The 23217-nt window shown below is 36.2% G+C and overlaps 1 protein-coding gene across 1 annotated transcript in view; it reads left to right on the forward strand.

Annotated features, from left to right (window-relative positions):
* TEX9 (testis expressed 9) overlaps positions 1 to 23217 on the forward strand; it is a 52407-nt gene that overhangs the window by 23364 nt on the left and 5826 nt on the right. Inside the window, exon 10 of the mRNA XM_058541649.1 lies at positions 12471 to 12605. Coding sequence (XP_058397632.1) covers positions 12471 to 12605 — 135 coding nt within the window. The remainder of the gene's footprint in view (positions 1 to 12470; positions 12606 to 23217) is intronic.

The raw sequence follows: 23217 nt of genomic DNA on the forward strand, positions 1-23217 counted from the left end.
ATATATACCACATTTTCTTAATCCAATCGTCAGTCGAGGGACACTTAGGTTGCTTCCACTTCTTGGCTATGGTGAATAATGCTGCAATGAACACAGGGGTGCATAAGCCTCTTTGGATTGTTGATTTCAGGTGCGTTGGATAGATTCCCAGTAGTGGGATGGCTGGATCATAGGGCATCTCTATTTTTAATTCTTTGAGGAATCTCCATACCGTTTTCCATAGAGGCTGCACCAGTTTGCATTCCCACCAGCTGTGTATGAGGGTTCCTGTTTCTCCACATCCTCTCCAACATTTGTTGTTTTTTGTCTTGGTGATTATAGCCATTCTAACGGGCGTGAGGTGGTATCTTAGTGATGTTTTGATTTGCATTTCCCTGATGATTAGTGATGTTGAGCATCTTTTCATGTGCCTATTGGCCATCTGTATATCTTCCTTGGAGAAGTGTCTGTTCATTTCCTCTGCCCATTTTTTGATCGGGTTGTTTTTTTGTTGTTCAGTTGTGTGAGTTCTTTATATATTATGGAGATCAACCCCTTGTCAGATGTATGCTTTGCAAATATTCTCTCCCAGCTGGTTGGTTGTCTGTTCATCTTGATTCTAGTTTCATTTGTCTTATAAAAGCTCTTTAATCTGATAAAGTCCCACTTGTTTATTTTTTCTTTAGTTTCCCTAGTCTGGGTAGGCATGTCATCCAAAAAGATTCCTTTAAAACCAATGTCAAATAGTGTGTTGCCTATATTTTCTTCTATGAGTTTTATAGTTTCAGGTCTCACCTTCAGGTCTTTGATCCATTTTGAGTTAATTTTTGTGAATGGCGATAGCACATGGTCCACTTTCATTCTTTTGCATGTGGCTGTCCAGTTTTCCCAACACCATTTATTGAAGAGACTTTCCTGTCTCCATTGCATGTTCTTAGCACCTTTGTCAAAAATTAGGTGTCCGTATATGTGTGGTTTTATTTCTGGGCTTTCAATTCTGTTCCATTGATCTGTGTGTCTGTTTTTGTACCAGTACCATGCGGTTTTGATTACTATGGCTTTGTAGTATGTTTTGAAGTCAGGGATTATGATGCCTCCTGCTTTGTTCTTTTTTTTTAGGATTTCTTTAGCTATTCGGGGTCTTTTGTTGCCCCATATAAATTTTAGTATTCTCTTTTCTATTTCTGTGAAGAATGTCATTGGGATTCTGATTGGGATTGCATTGAATCTGTAGATTGCTTTAGGTAATATAGACATTTTAACTATGTTTATTCTTCCAATCCACGTGCATGGGATATCTTTCCATTTCTTTATGTCCTCATGGATTTCTTTCAATAATGTCTTGTAGTTCTCATTGTAGGTCCTTCACCTCCTTGATAAGATTTATTCCTAGGTATTTTATTCTTTTTGATGCAATTGTAAATGGTATTATCTTTTTGAGCTCTCTTTCTGTTAGTTCATTATTAGCATATAGAAATGCAACTGATTTTTGTAGATTGATTTTGTACCCTGCAACTTTGCTGTAGTTGTTGATTGTTTCTAATAGTTTTCCAACAGATTCTTTGGGGTTTTCTATATATACAATCATGTCATCTGCAAATAGTGAGAGTTTCACTTCTTCCTTACCTATTTGGATTCCTTTTATTCCTTTTTCTTGCCTAATTGCTCTGGCCAAAACCTCCAGTACTATGTTGAACAGGAGTGGTGAGAGTGGTCAGCCCTGCCTCGTTCCTGTTCTCAGAGGAATGGCTTTCAGTCTTTCCCCGTTGAGTATGATGTTGGCTGTGGGTTTGTCATATATGGCCTTTATTATGTTGAGGTACTTTCCTTCTATTCCCATTTTATTGAGAGTTTTTATCATAAATGGATGTTGTATCTTGTCAGATGCCTTCTCTGCGTCTATTGAGATGATCATGTGGTTTTTATTCTTTGTTTTGTTGATGTGATGTATCACATTGATTGATTTGCGGATGTTGAACCATCCCTGCGTCCCTGGTATAAATCCCACTTGATCATGGTGTATGATCTTTTTTTTTTTTTTTTTTTAGCTTGGCTTCTTAGCCTGAAGAAACTTTATTTATTTATTTATTTTTTTAATTTATTTTTTTTTTTAATTTTTTGTTTATTGCAGTAACATTGGTTTATAACATTGTAAAAATTTCAGGTGTACATCATTGTACTTCTATTTCTGCATGGACTACATCATGTTCACCACCAAAATACTAATTACAACCCATCACCACACACATGTACCGAATTATCCCTTTCACCCTCCTCCCACCCCCTTCCCCTCTGGTAACCACCAATCCAATCTCTGTCCCTATGTGTTTGTTTATTGTTGTTATGATCTTTTTAATGTATTGTTGTATTCGGTTTGCCAATATTTTGTTGAGGATTTTTGCGTCAATGTTCATCAGCGATATTGCCCTGTAATTTTCTTTCTTTGTATTGTCTTTGTCTGGTTTTGGTATCAGGGTGATGTTGGCCTCGTAGAATGATTTAGGGAGTGTTCCATCTTCCTCTATTTTTTGGAATAGTTTGAGAAGGATGGGTATTAAATCTTCTTTGAATGTTTGGTAAAATTCACTGGAGAAGCCATCTGGTCCTGGACTTTTATTTTTTGGGAGGTTTTTGATTACTATTTCAATCTCTTTACTTGTTATTGGTCTATTCAGATTCTCCATTTCTCCTTGGTTCAATTTTGGGAGGTTGTATAAGTCTAAGAATTTATCCATTTCTTCTAGATTGTCCCATTTGTTGGCATATAATTTCTCATAGTATTCTCTTATAATCCTCTGTATTTCCATGGTATCCGTTGTAATTTCTCCTCTTTCATTTCTAATTTTATTTACTTGAGCCTTTTCTCTTTTTTTCTTAGTAAGCCTGGCTAAGGGTTTGTCGATTTTGTTTATCTTCTCGAAGAACCAACTCTTTGTTTCATTAATCCTTTCTACTGTTTTTTTGGTCTCAATTTCATTTATTTCTGCTCTGATTTTTATTATTTCTCTCCTTCTGCTGGCTTTGGGCTTTGTTTGTTCTTCTTTTTCTAGTTCTGTTAGGTGTAATTTAAGGTTGCCTATTTGGGCTTTTTCTTGTTTGTTAAGGTGGGCTTGTATCGCTCTGAGTTTCCCTCTCAGGACCGCTTTTGCTGCATCCCATATGGTTTGATATGGCATATTATCATTTTCGTTTGTTTCCAGATAGTTTTTGATTTCTCCTTTAATTTCATCAATGATCCATTGGTTGTTCAGTAGCATGTTGTTTAATCTCCACATTTTTGTCACTTTCCCGGTTTTTTTTTCCTGGTTCATTTCCAGTTTCATAGCCTTATGGTCTGAAAAGATGCTTGTTATGATTTCAATCTTCTTAAATTTATTGAGGCTTGCTTTGTTTCCCAACATATGGTCTATCCTAGAGAATGTGTTTTTGGTGTCATATCTAAGGGGAGAATATATTTCAAATAAGCTATCGTATTAAAAAATTTTTATATTAATGTACCATTGTGTTAATAAAAATAAAACATAATGTACAGTATTACTTTGTAAGACTTAGCGATAATAACAATTACAGGATATAGCATGTATTGAGATTTAAGTAGTAAGAAAATATGCCTTCTTCATTACTATGTCAAATTTCTGTAGTGTGTTCATATAAAACATTTGGTCTTGTATAGATAGCATTATCTTTGGTAATAAATGTTTTAACATTAGATTTATTGAGATATAATTTATGTACAGTAAAGCACCCTTTTTAGTATGCACTTCTATAGCTTTTGACAAATGCGTAGTCACTTAATCATCCCCATAGTTGAGAAATAGAATATAATTCCATTTATATAAAATCCAAGAAAGAAACAAAACCGAGGTCTGGCTTCTAGTAATGGTGGAGTAGTTTGTTGAACTAACACTCTCACAGATAACAATGATAAAATCTGCACAAAATATTATATATATTTATACAGACTCGTGTAGCTATATGTAAAACACATATAATAAATGTGTATTTGTGTGTATGTTTAAATCACTTCCAAAAGCAAGCTGAACTGAGAGGGAATCTTCCGTTAAATGATTATCCCAAAAAATTCCCTTGTGAATTTAGTCAAGTCCTTCCTTCCCCTGCTCCCAGCCTTAGGCAACCACTGATCTGTTTTTGGTTCTTATATTTTGACCTTTTCCAGAAAGTGATATAAATAGAATCACACAGTAAGTAGCCTTTTGAGTCTGTTTTTTTCCCTAGCATAAAGCATTTGAGATTCATCCATATTGTCTTTTGTTTCTTTTTATTGCTGTGTAGTGTAACATTGAACAGATGTCTGAATGGCAGTCACTCACTGTTTGTGGCTAGTCCAAATTGTGATATGCTGTAAGTGTAAAATAAACATCAGATGTTGAAGACTAAATACAAAAAAGAATAAAGAATGTAAAATCTCATTAATATTTTTTGTATTGGTTACATGTTGAAATGATAATATTTTGGATTTGAGATAAGTGAAATATAGTATTAAAATTAATTTTACCTGTTTCTTCTTAAAGTGACTACTAGAAAATTTAAAATTACATATGTGGTTTGTATTATATTTCCATTGGTCTAAGAAATATAGACAAGTGGTCTAAAAAAAGTGTTGTATCTGGGAAACAACTGTTTTAATTTGTCATGACACTTGACCATTTGTCATCATGCAACCAAGCTCTGGTCATATCACTGCTCTGCTCTCACATGATCTTGAAACCTTGCCTACATCTTTGATTCTTTTCTTGTTCTTGACACTCGTACCCAGTCCTGTGCATTCTTTCTTCCAAATGTTTTTCCTTCATCTCTTTTTTTCAATTCCCATTGCCACTACTTGGTTCAAGCTATTATTATCTTATTTCTGCATTATCCTCACTGGTTATTTTATTTCCTTTCTCTTTTCTTTATCCATTGTATCCTGTACTCCGTCAATAGATTAATATTCTCAAAGGACTACATTGATTATAACTCTACCTGTTGTATAGGCAGAACAGGAACTAACATTTTTTGAGTGGTATGTGCCAGGCAAAACACATTTTACAGAAAGGGAAACTGAGTCTGAGAGGTTAAGCAAATTGCCCAAGGTCATACGGGAGTGGCAGAGCAGGATTCAAACCATGTTTGTCTGACTCCAGAGTCTGTGTTCTTTCTACAAATCATGTAGACTCTTTCTCCAACCCCCCAAAATTAAATGGACTTAAACACACAGCCGTTCCAAGATCTCATGGCTGTTTAGAGTTAAATATCTGAAACTTTTGGTTCACAATGAATGAACTAAGGAATTATGATACATTGGCTATCTGAAGATTTTTATGAAAACTTTCATTGGCTCTGAACTCCCAGCTTGAATCCTTATCTACCTACCAGCCAGAGAGATGTAACAACTGTCACGGGGAGTGTGGAACTCAAGATTGAATCTTTCTTTGCTAATTCCATTCATTTTATATATCTTTAGAAACAAATCTCAATGTACAGTTCACAGAAATGCAAAACAGAGCTTCGATTTGATGAAGCTGCTTCTATAAACTTGCAAAAGCCAACTATTTAAAAAATAACTATGTATATTAACTTATTTTAGCTACTGATACTAACAGATAGAGTCATTTCTAAAATATAAAAACAGCGTTTTGTTTCGGCATTGGATTGTTTTTCTGTTAATGATCTCCGTTTAAAAATCAGCTCAATATTGAGGAATAACTTAAACACAATAAAATATACTTCCTTTAATTGTACAATTTATTGAGTTTTGACAAATTAATACATCCGTGTAATCACTATCACAATCAAGATAAAGAAAATTTCTGTCACCCCCCTAGATTTCCTTTATGTCCCTTCCCCATAAGTCTCGTCTCCAGGCATGGCCCCAGGCAATCGCTGATCTGCATTCTTTCACTACAGATTAGTTTTCCTTGTTCTAAAATTTCAGATAGATAGAATCATAAGTATGTACTTTTTTGCATCTGGCTTCTTTTGTTCAGCATAATGTTTTTGAGATTCATCAATGTTGTTGCGTGTATTGTAATTCATTCCTTTGTATTGCTGAGTAGTATTTATTTATGGATTTACCACATTTTGTTTATCTGTTCACCAGTTGATGGGCATTTGGGTTGTTTCCAGCGTTAGACTATTAGAAATAAAGCCACATGAATTTTCATGTACAAGTGTTTTGTGTAGACACATGTTCTTGTGTATACACATCCAATATCATTCATGATGTTGGATAAATACCTAGGAATAGAATTTCTTGGTTTTATGGAGAGTGTAGGTTTAACTTTTTAAGAAACTGTCAAACTGTGTTCCAAAGTGTACCATTTTTCATTCCCACTAGCAATATATGAGAGTTCCAGTTACTCTATATCCTCACCAAAACTTGGTATTGTCAGCTTTTTAATTTTAGCCATACTAGAAGGGCAGAAGGATTGATTATTCGTACATCTTCTTTTTTGGTGTGTCTGTTCAAACCTTTTGCCCATTTAAAAAATATTGAGTTGTAGTAAGAGTTCTTTATGTTTCCTTATATAATCCCTTTGCTAGAAGAATTTGTATTGTGAATAGTTTCTCCCAATCCGACTTGGCTTTTTTATTTTCTTAACAGTGTCTTTCAAAAGGCAGCAGTTTTAAATTTTGATGAATTCCAATATGTTATATTTTGTGGTTTGTGCTTTTTTTTTTTTTTGGCTGAGGAAGATTGGCCCTGGGCTAACATCCATGCCCATCTTCCTCTACTTTATATGTGGGACATCTGCCACACCGTGGCTTGATAAATGGTGCTTAGGTCCGTTAGCTTAGGAAGAGTTAGTCTCTTCCAGCTCTGATGTCTGCCTTCTCAACTCAGCGGACCTCTGGACTCTGTTTATATTTTCTCCTACCTGTACCCACAGTGTGGCTGTTGCCTCAAGGCAGAATGCTTGGGTGATTGTAGGAATACCTCATTTGTTTTCTTTCTCTCGGGGATCACAATCCTACTATTTCCCAATATCAATACAGTTATTTAACATATTTTGACCATTTTTTTCTAGTTGGTTACCCAGTGTTTTATGTTAGATCCTTATTTTTTCATCATGGCTAGAAGCCTCAGTCTCTCTTTTGTTTTGTTGTTTGGTCAAATTAAAGTTGGTAGGTGCATTCGGCAAGTTTCTCTGATCATGGATCATGTCACATGAACACTCTTATCATTAGTAACTTACCTTTTTTAAAAAAAATATCTGCTCTGTTGTTATCTTGCTCCAGCTAAAATTGACCTCTGTGTCATTTCCTAAAGATGCTTTGTTCTTTTCTGCTTTCATAGTGAAATTCCACAAAAGCCTTTTCTCAACTTCAAGTCATTTCCTTATTTTGCAAAGAAAACTTTTTTCATTTTTGCCTGTGTGTATCCTGTGAAGCTGTGATGTTAATGGTACCTTATCTTTGTTTAATATTGTATAGTTTACAAATTGCTATCATATACATATAATAGTTGTGTACTCTCATATATACTTTTATTATGTAGATCTACCCCTTCCCCCATGTTCTTTATTCCCATCTTCCCCAGTTTAGGTTCCGTGGTACATGACTTAATTATCCATTGCATATATTCTTAATTTCCCTGCCAATGTAGTGTGTGGGCAAAACCCAACCCTAGTTAAACCTAATTTATCCCCTACTGCGTGCCTATTCATGAGCAGTACATTATGGCTGGACAAAAATACACAGGCAAGTGGATTGGTCCTACTTTAAATTTATTTACAAATATCAAGTGTAATGCCATTTTCCTCTCCCATTTTCTGAGAAGTCAGTTCCCTCTTCCACTTTCAGAGGTGATTATTAAATGGGTGATCTTCTTTTTTGCTAAGGAAGATTCGCCCTGAGCTAACATCTGTCGCCAATCTTCCTCTTTTTGCTTGAGGAAAATTTGCCCTGAGCTAACATCTGTGGCTAGTCTTCCTCTATTTTGTAAGTGGGTTGCCACCACAGCATGGCTGATGAGCGGTGTAGGTCCGTACCCGGGAACTGAACCTGGGCCACCAAAGCGGAGCATGCTGAACTTAACCACTGTGCCACCTGGCTGGCCCCTTAAATGGGTGATCTTTTTTCCTCAACTTTCTAATAACTCTTCTAACCTTCTCATTCTCAGTTCATGACTTTGCCTCCTATTTTACTACGAAAACAGAATCAAAAGATAACTCTTCCTCATCCTATTACTAAATCTATCAACTTCTCTGCCTCTGTACCCATCTACTTGGCTTTCCCTTTCATTATGGAGGGATTACTACCTCTTCTGTCTAAAGCTGATCACTGTGCACTGGATTCCGTGCCCTTTCTCCTGCTCAAGGGCTTTGCTCCTACCTTTATTATCCTTTCTTTCTCTTGCAAAAATCAAATTTACTCTATCTATTGGATTATTCACATTAGCATACAAACGTGCCATAGAATCTCTAATATGTATTTTTAAAAACCTCCATAGGTCTCGCATCTACCTCCAGCCCTATATCATTGCTCCCCTTTATAGTGAAGCTTCTTGAAATAGTTGTCTGTACTCAACGTCTCTATTCCTCATTTGCCATTCTCTCCTAAAACTACTCCAGTTAGGCTTCCATCTCTACTCTGCCCCTGAAACCATTCTTAACAAGGTCACCAGTAATCCATATTGCCAGTTCTAGTCAATTATTATTCCTCATGGTAATTTATAACTTAGCAATATTTGACATAGTTGATTACTCCCTCCTTGAAACACTATCATTTGGCTTCTAGAGCACCACACTGATGATTTTATTCCTCATTTTCCTGACCTTTACATGTCCGAGTGCCCAAGGCTCAGTCCTTGGCTCTGTTCTCTTTTCTGTGTACATCCAATTCTGAGATGCTTTCATTCATTTCCATGGCTTTAAATATCATCGATATGTTGCTCACTCCCACATTTCCATTTCTTGCTCTCACATCTTTGAGCTCCAGACTCTTACATCTTGCTGCCCACTTGATATCTCTACTTGGTATGTTAAACTTCATATGTCCTAAAGGGACTCTTGCTTCCCTGCCCCCTCTGCAAACCTACTTCTCCTTTTCTCCCTCTCAGTAAAAAACATCAAGTTGTTCAGGCGAAAATCCAAAAGTCTTCTTGATCCTTCGCTTTCCCCACACCTACATCCAATCCATCAACAAGTCCTGCCAGTTCTGTCTTCAAAATATATAGAATTGACTACTTGTCAAAACCCCATTACTCTACCCAAGCCTAAGCTACTTTCACTTATATTATTCCAGTGACCTCCTAGATTGGTATTCCTACACTCAGTAGCAATGCCACAGTAGTTAGAGTAATCCTTAAAAAACTTAGGTCATGGGCCGGCCCCGTGGCGTAGCGGTTAAGTGCGCACACTCTGCTGCTGGCGGCCCAGGTTTAGATCCCGGGCGCACACCGGTGCACCGCTTGTCAGGCCATGCTGTGGCGGCGTCCCACATAAAAGTGGAAGAAGATGGGCACGGATGTTAGCCCGGGGCCAGTCTTCCTCAGCAAAAAGAGGAGGATTGGCATGGATGTTAGCTCAGAGCTGATCTTCCTCACAAAAAAAAAAAAAAAAACTTAGGTCATGACACACACCCCCCCAACTAAAAACCCTCCAAAGGCTTCCCATGTCATTCAGAATAAAATCCAAACTCCTAGGCAGAGTTTACAAGGTCCATGTAAACTCGCCTTGCCTGTTTCTCCTATCTCCAGACCTAACACTGTGCCTGTGTCACTCAACTGAAGCCTCACTGACCACCTGGGTGATCTTTGAACATACTAGGTGGATTCTTGCCTCAGAATCTTTGTCTTCATTGTTCCTCTAGTCTGTAATTCTTTCCTCCAGATCTTTACACGAATCATTCCCTCATTTGGAAGCTTTCCCCTAACCACTTTATCTTTAATAATTATGCCCCTCCCCCATTGCTCTGTCTCCTTACCCTTTATTTTTCTTCATAGCCCTTATCGCTGCCAGGTATTACATATGAGTGAGTGTGTGTGTATGTGTTTATCATCTGTCTCTTCCTCTGGAATGCAGGCTTTATGAGAGGAGGAACTTAGGTTCATTATTGTGTGCCCACAATATAGAATAGTACGTGGCATAATAGTAAGTGCTTGATAAATGTGTTGAAGAAGTAAAACATATTAGGTCTAGATATTATTACTCTCAATTTCAGATGTGGAAACTGAGTCTACCACAGCTGGCAGGTTTTCTGACTCCAAGTTTATTGCTTTTTGTATCTTAGCCACCTTATCTGATCATTTATTTGTTCTCATCTGATTCTTCCTCATCTGAATTACTCTGGCAGTTGGTGTTACTCTTAAAGCATTTACTACATTTTGTCTTGTGCTGTAGCTACTGATACATACCTCTTTCTCTTCCTGCCCTTTCCCAGGACCTTATGCATACTTTAAAAATTATGAGAGAATGGCACATTATTTCTTGTTGGATCTCATAGTGTTTGAGTTTTAAAGTTAGACTTGATTTTCTTTAAGCTATCCAGTTCTTTCTTTTAAAAACTAATGTAAAATTCAGGGCTTGAGATTTTTCATAAAATTTTTCTCTAGCAACATGTAAACTGCTTAATTTTTTTGGTAACGATGGATTTACTTTATGGAGTATTTTCAGGATGCAAGCTTTGATAATAATATTGGTATCTTCACTTTGTAAAAAGTACTTGAGTATGATTGAAAACAGAAAGGTTTTCAAGTTTTTGTTAAGGGTTTCCTTTTCTTTAGTGGATTTACTCATATAGGAAAACTTTATTTCCTGCTTTACTATTCTTCTGACTATCCTTCTTTTTTCACTTCTCCCAAGAAGCGGGGGCAGTATTGATTCAAGGGTAGGGGAACATCTTGTGGTGAAGGGTGCTTTTCATTTTTCTGTGAAATAAGTTACACAGTCACCAGTTGGAAAGAGAAGATCAGAGATTCGTTTCCACATTCTTATGAGAGGAGGCGGAAATGAGGCAGCAAGAATTGTGGGCTTGGTAGCTAATGAGAATCTCTGCTTTTTCCATGTGAACAGTGAGATAAATCAGGCTTGCTCTTAGTGTAGCTACTACCCACAAAGCTGTGAAGAAGGCTGGTGATGGCAGACGGTATCCGCGCACAGTTCGATTTGTTTAGAAACCTGCGTAAAGAGCAGCATGTGTTATGTTTTGTTTTGTTTTCCCCTTAATTACTCAGAGCTAGGGAGATCAGTTTTCAAATAAAATGTAGTGATGAAGCCAGGAGAAAAAACTATAAAAGAAGAAAACAGACAACTGTATTTTTAACTGCATCGTTTCAATTCCATGGTATCTATTGAGTATCTGCTTTGTATAAGGCTCTGTACTAGGCATTGTGTGGGGATACAAAGAAGAGTGAGTTAAGTATTACAAAATAAATTCAGTTTAATAAACATGTCATTAGTGCTGTTTATATGCTATTAAAGTAGCATATAAGAATATAGAAATTAAGACAGTTCCTGTCCTCTAGAGCTTACACTATAGTGGGGGAAATGAAGTAAATGGATAATTTCAGTTCCACACAGCAGGTGCTATGATTATATGTACACCAAGGTGATAAGAAGCTCTGAAGAAAGGATACCTAATCCAGTTTGGGAGAATAGGGAGGAGCTAGTGAGGGAAAGCTGCCGGGAGGAGGTAAAACTCTAGTGTACAGCCCGAGCTGAGTCTTAAAGGATGAGTGGGAGCTAGCCAGGTAAAAATGAGGAATAGGGAGGGATCAGAGCAGAAAGAAGAATGTGAGCAAAGGTCCAGAGGCGGGAAACATCATGACTGTTTGGGAGAGATCCAGGTACTGCTGATGTAGCTGAGGGTAACACCTGTGGCAGGAGATGAGCTTATGGTGCCAGATTATGGTAGAGTTGGAAGTTTATCCTGTATGTTCTTGTTTTTTCATGTGTGGCTTGTAGACTTGCTGCAACAGCATCTCTTAATATATTGGCAGAAATGCAGGTCTAAACCCACCCCAAGATGTGGAAGATAGTCCGTAAGATCTGTTGTTTTTGCTCAGAATTGAGATTTTCCTATAAGGCTAATATGGAATGCTCTGTATTTAACAAATATTTTTTTAAATGATATACTTTGTGTCAGGTTTACACAAACACGGTATTTACGAGAGAGTTTGTCTTACATTGGTGTTTTGGGAGGTTCCCAAAGGAAGAACTATAGTTATAAAGAGTTGCTTATAAAATAAATATAGAGGACATGTATACTGTACTTGAGGTCAATAAAAAGAGGCAGAAAATTCCAAATAAAAAGTAATTTGAAAGCCTAACTCACGACTACATCTTTAAGGATATATTTTCCTAATACCGATTTAGGGTAAGAATTCCTTGAGACTTCTATCATCAGTGCTCAGCCTCTGGCCGTGTGTGTGTGTGTGTGTATGTGTAAAATTCGGGAGAAAGCAAAGAATCTGGAAATGGAAAATTGTTGCAAAATAATAGAGGGAACTTATATTTATAAATGTTCCATATATCTCTTTTACTCTACAGGAATTAGAAAATAAAAGAAGACTACAAAAACAGGCTGCCACTAGTCAAAGTGCCACAGAAGTCCGCTTGAATAGAGCTCTAGAAGAAGCAGAAAAGTATAAATTAGAGTTAAGTAAATTAAGGCAAAATAACAAGGTATGGAAAAATTGAATAGTTTTGGTACTGATCACCCTTGGTAATTTCTTTTATGCAAGAGTCAAAAATAGTTTTTAAATTATAATTCTTGGTGTCATGGTGAACATTTCTCTTTTGAGAAGAAATACATTCATTATCAATATGTACATTTTCAGTAAGTTAGGATTATATTGCTTGGGCTATTGCCATAATTGGGTGACAGCACAAGTCTTTGGAGGATTCATTCATTTTTTTCATCCAACAAATCTTTATTGTGTGCCCATATTATATGCCAGACACTTTTCTATCTCTGGGGATAAATGGTGGAAAAAAGTCTCTTTTGTATCTCAAGTCTATGATATCCTTTTCAGAGCCTCAGTTTTCTCATATAGGGTAGGCCCCCTTATCCACAGGAGAGGTACGTTTTAAGGCCCTTAGTGGATGCCTGAAACCCCGGATAGTACCGAACCCTATATATGCTATGTTCTTTTCACTTAAAGGAAGCACTTTATGGCTTCTCTTTGGCATATCCGAATTGCCAGCATCACTACTCTTGCACTTTGAGACCATTATTAAGTAAAATAAGGGGTACTTGAACACAACACTGTGATACCGCAACAGTAGATCTGATAACTGAGATGGCTACTAAGTGACTAACAAGTGGGTAGCGTATACAGCGTGGATCCACTGGGCAAACGGATGATTCATGTCCCAGGCAGGAGGGAGCAGGACGGCATAAGATTTCATCACGCTACTCAAAACAGTGTGCAATTTAAAACTTATGAATTGTTTATTTCTGGAATTTTCCATTTAATATTTTCGGACCACAGTTGACCGGGGATAACTGAAACCGTGGAAAGTGAAACCGTGGATAATTGGGAACTACTGTATAATGTAAGGAGCTATTTTACAGGGCAGTGATTCTCAAACTTGATCATGTATCAGAATCACCTGGAGGGCTTGTTAAAGATTCCTGGATTACTCAGCCCTACCTCAGAGTTTCTGATTCATTAGGTCTGGGGTGAGGCCTGAGAATGTGCAGTTTTAACAAGTTCCCAGGTGATGAGACAACATTTTGATAACCACTATTACAGAGTTATTGTAAGGATGACCATTGTGTCCCCAGTATCTAGCCAATGATTGGCATAGAATTAGCACTCAATTCTCGAAATATCTGTTGAATAAATGAAGGCTCAAATATGTATATGTGTGAAAGCCTTTTGTACCCTCTATAAATATTGGCTATGAGTTTTTGGTTTTGTGTCAGCCTGAAAGTGATGTTCCAGTGGAATCTTTCCCTTAGGACAATATTTAATAATTTAACAATGGCCTGGATGATGAAATTAAGAGCCACTGCAATTACAGACACAGATGATACATTCTGGATTAAATTAGTAACATTTAATAGGACACAGAACTAAACTGATCTTGTTAAGTCCTCCAACATGTTTAACAGAGACAAATATGTTACAGTGACTACAGAGTTTTAAGCTGTCTTCTGTGAGATAGTTTATGCTGTGTGATCAGACTCTTCATGTTCAAGAGCCATTAATGATGGCACGATGACTGGGATTTATTAATAGAAGTTATTAAATGAACAAGTTAGTAAGTCATCTTTACAAACTTGCCAATAGTTAGCATGTTATTAGAGTATTATTTCCAATTTGGTGCATTCTAAAGGGATTTTGAAGAAAATAAAATGGGATAACCATGTATTTGTCAGGATTTGCTAACTCTGGTTGTAGATTTGATCTCTATTTTAGCACACACATTAGAGAAGTAGAAAGAAAAACTTGTTTCCATGACAACAGATGACTCTTCTAATTCTAGCCAGCCATTTTGCAAGTTCAAGTAATGAGGACTGGGTATGTGAACAACTCAGTTTAAAACCATCAGCACTATAAAAACAACGTAGATGTGTTCAAGACAAACTTCTGACCCCAGGTCTGCATTATGGGTAATCGATTTAAACACAGTGGCATAACATTTTCTGTATATATTACTTACTATTTATTATCAAGTAGGTGTTTTGAGAACAGAGTTCTTAAATGCAACTTATTTCAGATTTCTGGAAAAAAAAAGTATATGTTTTAAGTTTTTGATTTTTCAATTATTTGCCTTATTTCTAACTTTTATTTTTGAGGGATGTTTTCAGGATATGTAGTAAGTTTTTCCTTGGAGTCTAATCTGTATATGTTTTTCTTTTGTGAGAAGGTATATTTTTTTTCCATTTTAATTCTTTGTACCTTGCTTCTCATTATGATTACACATATAATTATAGTTAGGTAGGCAATTAAAATTATTCAGGTCTACATGTTTAAGAAATAGTAAAGTTTCCATAAAATAGAACAAGATTGCCTCATAGTCATCAGAAAGTTAAAGATTTATTTAGAAAATAATGATAAACATTCTCCACAGAGATTAGGAAACAAGTAATCTGGTTTTAGAATAAGAGTAACTTTTGCCATGAAAAGTCAGTCAACTTTAAGCATCCAGCTTAAACTAGATGCTGCATGAATGAGTGCAGAAACCTTGACTGTCTCATACACTTCTGTGCCTCAGTGCCTGGAACACAGTAATTGCCTCTGAAACACATTGAAGAAAGGAATGATGAAAGACAACTCTGTGATGGTTTAACTGGAATTCTACTTAAAAACAGGGCATTTGATTAGATGGTTGCTTGAAGTCCATTTAAAATATGTCACCAAGTCCATGTTCATTTAGGAACAGATAATTTCTAATTCTTCATTAATTCATTTAGAAATATTTATGAGGGCCTGCTAGGTACCTGCCAGATGTTTACTAGAGGCTGGAGATATAAAGGTAATAAAAAATAAATGTAGTCCTTATAGTCATGCACTTTATAGTGGAGAAGTTGGATGTTATTTTGACAATTCATCAAGCAAAACTAAGGTGCAACTGTGATAAATGCCATGAAGGAGGGTACACAGTGCTTTGAGCAGGTAACCAGGTCACTGAATGCTTTTTAAAAAGTGTAGTTCTAAGCTAAGATCTGAATAATATGTAGGAGTTATGTGCCAGGGGAGAGATTATGGATAGAAGGAATAGTATGTAAAAAATGGCTCTATGGCAGGAAAGAAGACAAGGTAATGAAAGCCAGGGATGGATGTGAAGGGAATGTTGCAAAGTGAGGTTTCAAACATAGGTAGAGGCCAAACCAGCGTGGTCCTTGAGGCCATGTTAAGTATTTTGGATTTTATCCAAAGAGCAGTACAAAGCTACTATATGGTTATTTTGAAAAAGGTGAAGGGAGACTATGCCATGATCAGATATGCATCTGGAAAGTATTTCTCTGTTTGTAATGTGGAGAATCGATTGGAAGGGGGCCAGAATGGATGCAGATAGACTGGTTAAGAGTAGTAGTATGAGAGATGATGATGTAGCTTGGACTAAACTGACAGTGGTAGAAATGGAGAGAAACCACGTATCAAAAAATACATCTAGGAGAGAAAATCACCAGGATGTGGTGATGGACTGGATATGGGATTGTGGGAAAGGGAAGCTTAAGGATGTTTTGACTTCTGGTTTTCAGAATTAGGTATATAGTGCCATTCACTGAAATAAGAAACACTGGAGTAGGTTTGGGGAAGCAGATTGATTTGTTGTAGAACATGATAAGTTTGAAGATATTCCAAGAACTCCAAGGCGAGATGTCAAGATTTAGGGGAGAAGTCTGCACAGAGATAGTAGCAGAAGCCATTAGTGTTCACTAGGAAGATAGGATAGAGTGAGAGGGGGAGAGAAGCAAGGGCTTAGGGCTGAGCTTTGAAGAATTTCAGTATTTCAAAAGAAGCGGTCAACAGTGTTGAATACTACTGAGAGGTCAAGTTGTATGAGAACTGAAAAAATTTGCTGGATTTAACAACATAGAAGTGATCTTAGTCGGAAATGTCTTGATAGAGTGATAGGGAAGAAGCTAAGTTCAAGGAAGATGAAAAATGAATGCAGGTGAGGAAATGGAGACAGTGGATGTGTGTAATCTTTCAAGAAGCTTAGCTAAAAGGTAGAGCTAGGGGGACATAAGCGTTGAGTGAATTTTTATATTGAATTTACATACAAAAAATGCATGGATTTTATTTATTTTTTTATTTATTTTGTGAGGAAGATCAGCCCTGAGCTAACATCCATGCTAATCCTCCTCTTTTTGTTGAGGAAGACTGGCTCTGAGCTAACATCTATTGCCAATCCTCCTCCTTTTTTTCTCCCCCAAAGCCCCAGTAGATAGTTGTATGTCGTAGCTGCACATCCTTCTAGTTGCTGTATGTGGGACGCGGCCTCAGCATGGCCGGAGAAGCGGTGCATCGGTGCGCGCCCGGGATCCGAACCCGGGCCACCAGCAGCGGAGCACGCACACTTAACCGCTAAGCCATGGGGCCGGCCCACGTGGATTTTACGTGTATAATTCAGTGAGTTTGGGCTCTTGTACATCTGTGTAACCACCACTTCAGTCAACATATAGAATATTTTCATCACCCCTAGAAAGTTCCCTTACATCTCTTTCCAGGCACTACGTCCTCCTCTCAGAGATACCACTGTTCTGATATCCTGTTCTTGAATTTCATATAAATGGAATTGCATAGAATGTATTCTTTTGTGACTGGCTTCTTTCACTAGGCATAATGTTGAGATTCATCCATGTTGTGTTTTTTTATTCCCTGATCAATCTTGTTAACGAGTTATCAATTAATCTTTTCAAAGAACCAACTGTTGGTTTTATTTTCTTTATTGTCTGTTCACTATTTTCACTGAATTCTCCTTATTGTATCCTTTTATCTACTTGCTTTAGTTTTTCATTTGCTCTTTTTCCAGCTTCTTAAATTGAAGTCTTACATCATTGATTTTCATCCCTTCTTTTCTAACACAGCATTCAAACTAAAATTTCCCTCAAAGTTATACTTTATCTGTGTCCCACAATTTTTTCATTTGTGTATCTTTAGGTATATATATTTCTATTTTTTCACATTTATTGGGGTATAATTGACATACAATAAACCTACACATATTTAAAGTGTAAAATTTGATGAGTTTTGACTGTGTATACCTGTGAAACAATCACCACAATAAAGATAAGGAATATATCCATTACCCCCAGAAGTTTCCTTGTGCCCCTTTATATTCTATGCTCTTCTCCCACCCTCCCATCTCCAAGCAACTTGTTTGCATTTTGTAGAATTTTATATTCTTTTTAAAAATGTGACTTTTTACTCAGTACAGTTATTTTGAGATTCATCCATGTTGTTGCATGTGACAATAGTTCACTTTTAATAATTTTACACACGGTATAAATACTAAACTCTACTACCTGTTGATGGGCATTAGTGTTGTTTCTAGTTTTGGGCTATTACAAATAAAACTGCTGTGAACATTCACATATAAGTCTTTGTGGACGTATGCTTTCATTTCTCTTGGGTAAATACCTAGTAGTCAAATGTCTGGGTTGTATTACAGATGTATGTTCAACTGCCAACTGTTTTCCAAAATGGTTATACCAATTTACATTCTCAGCAGCAGCATATGAAAGTTTCAGCCGTTCCATGTCCTCACCAACACTTGATATACATCAGTCTTTTATATTTTAACTGTTCTAATGGGTACCTAATGGTATCTCATTGTGCTTTTAATTTGCATTTCCCTAATGACTAATGATATTAAGCATCTTCATGCACTTATTTGCCATCTTGATATCTTTTCCCCAGTTTTATTGAGATATAATTGACATACAGCACTGTATAAGTTTAAGATGTACAGCACAATGATTTGACTTACATATATTGTGAAATGATTACCACAATAAGTGTAGTTAATATCCATCATCTCATATAAATACAAAAAAAATGTTTTCTTCTTGGTGATCAGAACTCTCTTAACAACTTTCAAATATACCATGCAGCTGTGTTAACTACAGTCATCATGTTGTACATTACATCCCTAGCATTTTTTTTATCTTACAACAGGAAGTTTGTACCTTTTGACCATTCATCCAATCCCCCTTCCCGCCAGCCCCCATTTCTGGTCACCATAAATCTGATCTGTTTTTCTATGAATTGGGGTTTTTTTTTTTTTTGGATTCCACATATAAGTGATAGGCATATTGCATATAAACATATAAGCAATCCATGTTGTTGCAAATGGCAAGATTTCCTCTCTTTTTATGGCTGAATAATCCATTGCATGTATATACCACAACTTCTTCATCCATTCATCTGTTGATGCACACTTATCAAACATCCCTATTTCATCTTTTTTTCATATTATTGTGAATTTTGTAAATCCCAATTTCCAATTATTTGTTGCTAGAATAGAGAAATACAGTTTACTTTTGTATATTGAACTTGCATCTTGAAACTTTGCTAAAGTCACTTATTCTAGAATATTTAGGATTCTACACAGACCAAGGATAGGCAACCTTTTTCTGTAAAAGGCCAACTAATAACTGTTTTAGGTTTTGTGGGCTACATATGGCCCCTGCTGCATATTCTTCACTGGTTCTCTCTTTTTTAAAATTTATTTAACCCTTTCAAGATAAAAAAAATCATTCTTAGTTCACATGGGAAGATTTTAAACTTCAAATTCAATTTCTTTGACAGATACAAAAGTATTCTATTCAGGCATACCTCATTTTATTGCTCTTTGCTTTATTGTGCTTTGCAGATATTGCATTTTTTTAACAAATTGAAGGTTTGTGGCAACCCTGTGTCGAGCAAGTCTATTGGTGCCATTTTGCTAACAGCATTTGCATTTTTTAGCAATATTCTTAAATTAAGGTATGTACATTGTTTTTTTTAGACATAATGCTATTGCACATTTAATAGACTACAGTATACTGTAAACATAACTTTTATATGCACTGGCAAACAAAAAAATTCGTGTGGCTCACTTTATTGCAATATTTGCTTTATTGTGATGGTCTGGAACCAAACCTGCAATATCTTTGAGATATGCCTGTATAGAGGCTCTATGTATTTTATTGTGTGATTTGAGTGTGTCTTTCAAGGAATCTGACCATTTTATCTATGTTGTCAAACTTATTGGCATACAGTTTTTTATATTATTCCCTTATTGTCCTTTGAATACGACATAGAATAGAATAGAATCTATAGTGATGTTCCTCCCACATTCTTGTGTCTCCCCCCGCCCCTATTCTTGATACTGGTAATTTGTGTCTTCTTTTCCTGATCAAACTTACTCTAGACTTACTAAATCTAGTTTTATTGATTTTCCTCTATTGTTTTTGTTTTCTTTTTTATTGATTTCTGCTCTTCTCTTTATTATTTCCTTCCTTCTCTACTTTGGGTTCAATTTGTTCTTTTTCTCATTTCTTAAAATGGAAGCAGAGACTATTGATTTGAAATCTTTCTTTTCTAATATAAGCATTTAACGTTGTAAATTTTCCTCTATGTATTCCTTTAGCTATATCCCACCAATTTTGATTTGTCATGTTTTCATTTTAATTCCATTCAGAATACTTTCTAATTTTCCTTTTGATTTCTTTTTTAACTCATGAGTTATTTAGAAGCTTATCATTTCATTTACAAATATTTGGGGATTTTTCCAGATACCTTTCTTATTGATTTCTAATTTAATTCCATCATGGACAGATAATGCATTTGGTCTTATTTGAATCGTTGTAAATTTATAGAGACTTGTTTTATGGCCCAGAATGTAGTTTAAATTGGTAAATATTCCATGTCCCCTTGAAAAGAACGTATAGTTTGCATTTATTGGGTGGAATAGTCTATAAATGTCAACTATGTCAAGTTGCTTGATAGTGTTGTTCAAGTCTTCTGTATCTTTACGTATTTTCTGTCTACTTGTTCTACCAATGATTAAAGGAGGGGTACTGATCTCTGAACAGAATTGTGGATTTGTCTATTTCTCCTTTTAGTTTTGTCAATTTTTGCATCATGTACTTGAGAACTCTGTTATTAGGTATATAAACATTTAAGATTGTTATATCCTCTTAAAGAATTGAACCCTTTATTATTGTGACATAACTATTTATATTCCTGATAATAGTCTTTGTTCTGATAAGTACTTTGTTATATTTTAAGTAACTTCAGCTTTCTTTTAATTAGTTAGCATTAGCTTATCTTTTTCCATCCTTTTACTTATAACTCCTTTGTATCTTCTTGTAGGCAGCATACAGTTGAGTTTTCCTTTTTCTTTTTATCCAGTCTGACAATCTGACTTTTTAATTGAGATGTTTAGGCCATTACATTCAATGTGATTATTAATATGGTTGGGTTTAATTCTATTAACTTGCTATTTGTTTTTTATTACCATATGTTCTTTTCCCTTTATTTTTTTTTTTGAATACTTTTAATGATTCCATTTTATCTCCTTTATTGGCTCATTATCTCCACTTCTTTTTGTGTGCATGTTTTAGCATTTATCATCTTCAACTTGTCACTGTCTGCCTTCAAGTAATATTATAGCATTCTATGAATGTTTAAGAACCTTTTAGCAGTATACTTCCATTTACTCTCTTCTTCCCTTTTTGCTATTGTTGTCATACATTTTACTTATACATAAACCCCACACTATATTGTGACTTTTTTGCTTTAAAGAGTTAATTAACTTTAAATTAAGAAAAATTTTACTTGTGGTATACTACACATAAAATTGACCCTCTTGTTGTTTTTCTGTGTGTGCATTTGAGGAAGATTAGCCCTGAGCTAACATCTGTTGCCAATCCTCCTCTTTTTGCTGAGGAAGATTGGCCCTGGGCTAACATCTGTGCCCATCTTCCTCTACGTTATATGTGGGACGCCTGCCACAGCATGGCTTGACAAGCGGTGCCTAGGTCCGCACCCGGGATCCGAACCTGCAAACCCCAGCCTGCTGAAGCAGAGTGCGTGAACTTAACCACTACGCCACTGGGTCAGCCCTATCCTCTTGTTTTTTAAGTGTACAGTTCAGTAGTGTTACATACATTAACATTGTTGTGCAACCAAACTCTATAACTCTTTCATCTTGCAGAAACTGAAATTCTATGTCCATTAAACAACAATTCCCCATTCCCCTTTCTCCTACCCCTGGCAACCACCATTCTACTTTCAATTTCTGTGATTTTGACTACTCTAGGTGCCTCACATAAGTGGCATCATACAGTATTTGTCTTTTTGTAAATGACTATTTCATTTAGCATAATGTCCTCAAGCTTCATCCATGTTGTAGCATGTGTCAGACTGTCATTCCTTTTCAAAGCTGAACAATATTCCATTGTATGTATATACCGCATTTTGTTTATCCATCCATTGGTTGATGGACACTGGGTTGCTTCCACCTTTTGGCTATTGTGAGTAATGCTGCTTTGAACTTGGGTGTACAAATATCTCTTGGAGATCCTGCTTTGTATCATTTTGGGTATATGCCCAGATGTGGAATTGCTGGATAATATGATCAGTCTTTTTTAATTTTTTGAGGAACCGCCATACTGTTTTTCCATTGCAGCTGCACCATTTTAGACCCTCAGTAACAATGCACAAGGGTTCCAATTTCTCCATATCCTTACCAATGCTTGTTATTTTCTGTTTTTTTGATAGTAGTTATCCTAATGTTTATTAGGTAGTATCTCATTGTGGTTTTAATTTGCCTTTCCCTAGTGATTAGTGATGTTGACCATCTTTTCATGTGTTTGTTAGCCATTTGTATATCTTCTTTAGAGAAATGTCTATTCAAGTCCTTTGCCCATTTTTTAATTGGTTGTGTTTTGGTTATTGATTTGTAGGAGTTCTTTATATATTCTGGATATTAACTCCTTATCAGATATGATTTGCAAATATTTTCTCCCATTCTGTAGGTTGCCTTTTCACTCTGTTGATCGTGTCCTTTGATGTAGTCCAATTTATCTATTTTTTCTTTTGTTGCCTGTGCTTTTGGTGTCATATCCAAGAAATCACAACCAAATCCAATGTCATGAACCATTTCCCCAATGTTTTCTTCTAATATTTTAGGGTTTACATGTAAGTCTTTGACCAAATTTGAGTTAATTTTTGTATATAGTATGAGATAGGGGTACAGCTTCATTCTTCTGCATCGAGATATCCAGTTTCCTAGCACAATTTGTTAAAGAGGCTGTCTCTTTCCAGTGAATGGTCTTGGCACCCTTGTCAAAAATCATTTGGCCTTATATGCAAGGGTTTCTTTCTTTCTAGTCCATTGTTCTGTATGCCTTTTTTTTGTGTGTGAGGAAGATCAGCCCTGAGCTATCCATGCCAATCCTCCTCTTTTTGCTGAGGAAGACTGGCCCTGAGCTAACATCCGTGCCGATCTTCCTCTACTTTATGTGGGATGCCGCCACAGCATGGCCTGACAAGCGGTGCTTCGGTGCGCGCCCAGGATCCAAACCTGGGCCACCAGCAGTGGAGCTCACGCACTTAACCGCTACGCCATGGGGCCAGCCCTTGTATGCCTTTCTTTATGCCAGTTCCACACTGTTTTGATTACTACAGCTTTGTAGTAAGTTTTGAAATCAGTAAGTGTGAGACCTCAACTTTGTTACTCATTTTCAAGATTGGCTATTTGTGGTCCCTTGAGATTTCATATGAATATTAAGATGGATCTATTTCTGTAAAAAAAATGCTATGGGGATTTTGATAGGGATTGCACA

Source organism: Diceros bicornis, chromosome 5 (genome assembly GCF_020826845.1).
Source record: "Diceros bicornis minor isolate mBicDic1 chromosome 5, mDicBic1.mat.cur, whole genome shotgun sequence".
NCBI classification, from domain to species: Eukaryota; Metazoa; Chordata; class Mammalia; order Perissodactyla; family Rhinocerotidae; genus Diceros; species Diceros bicornis.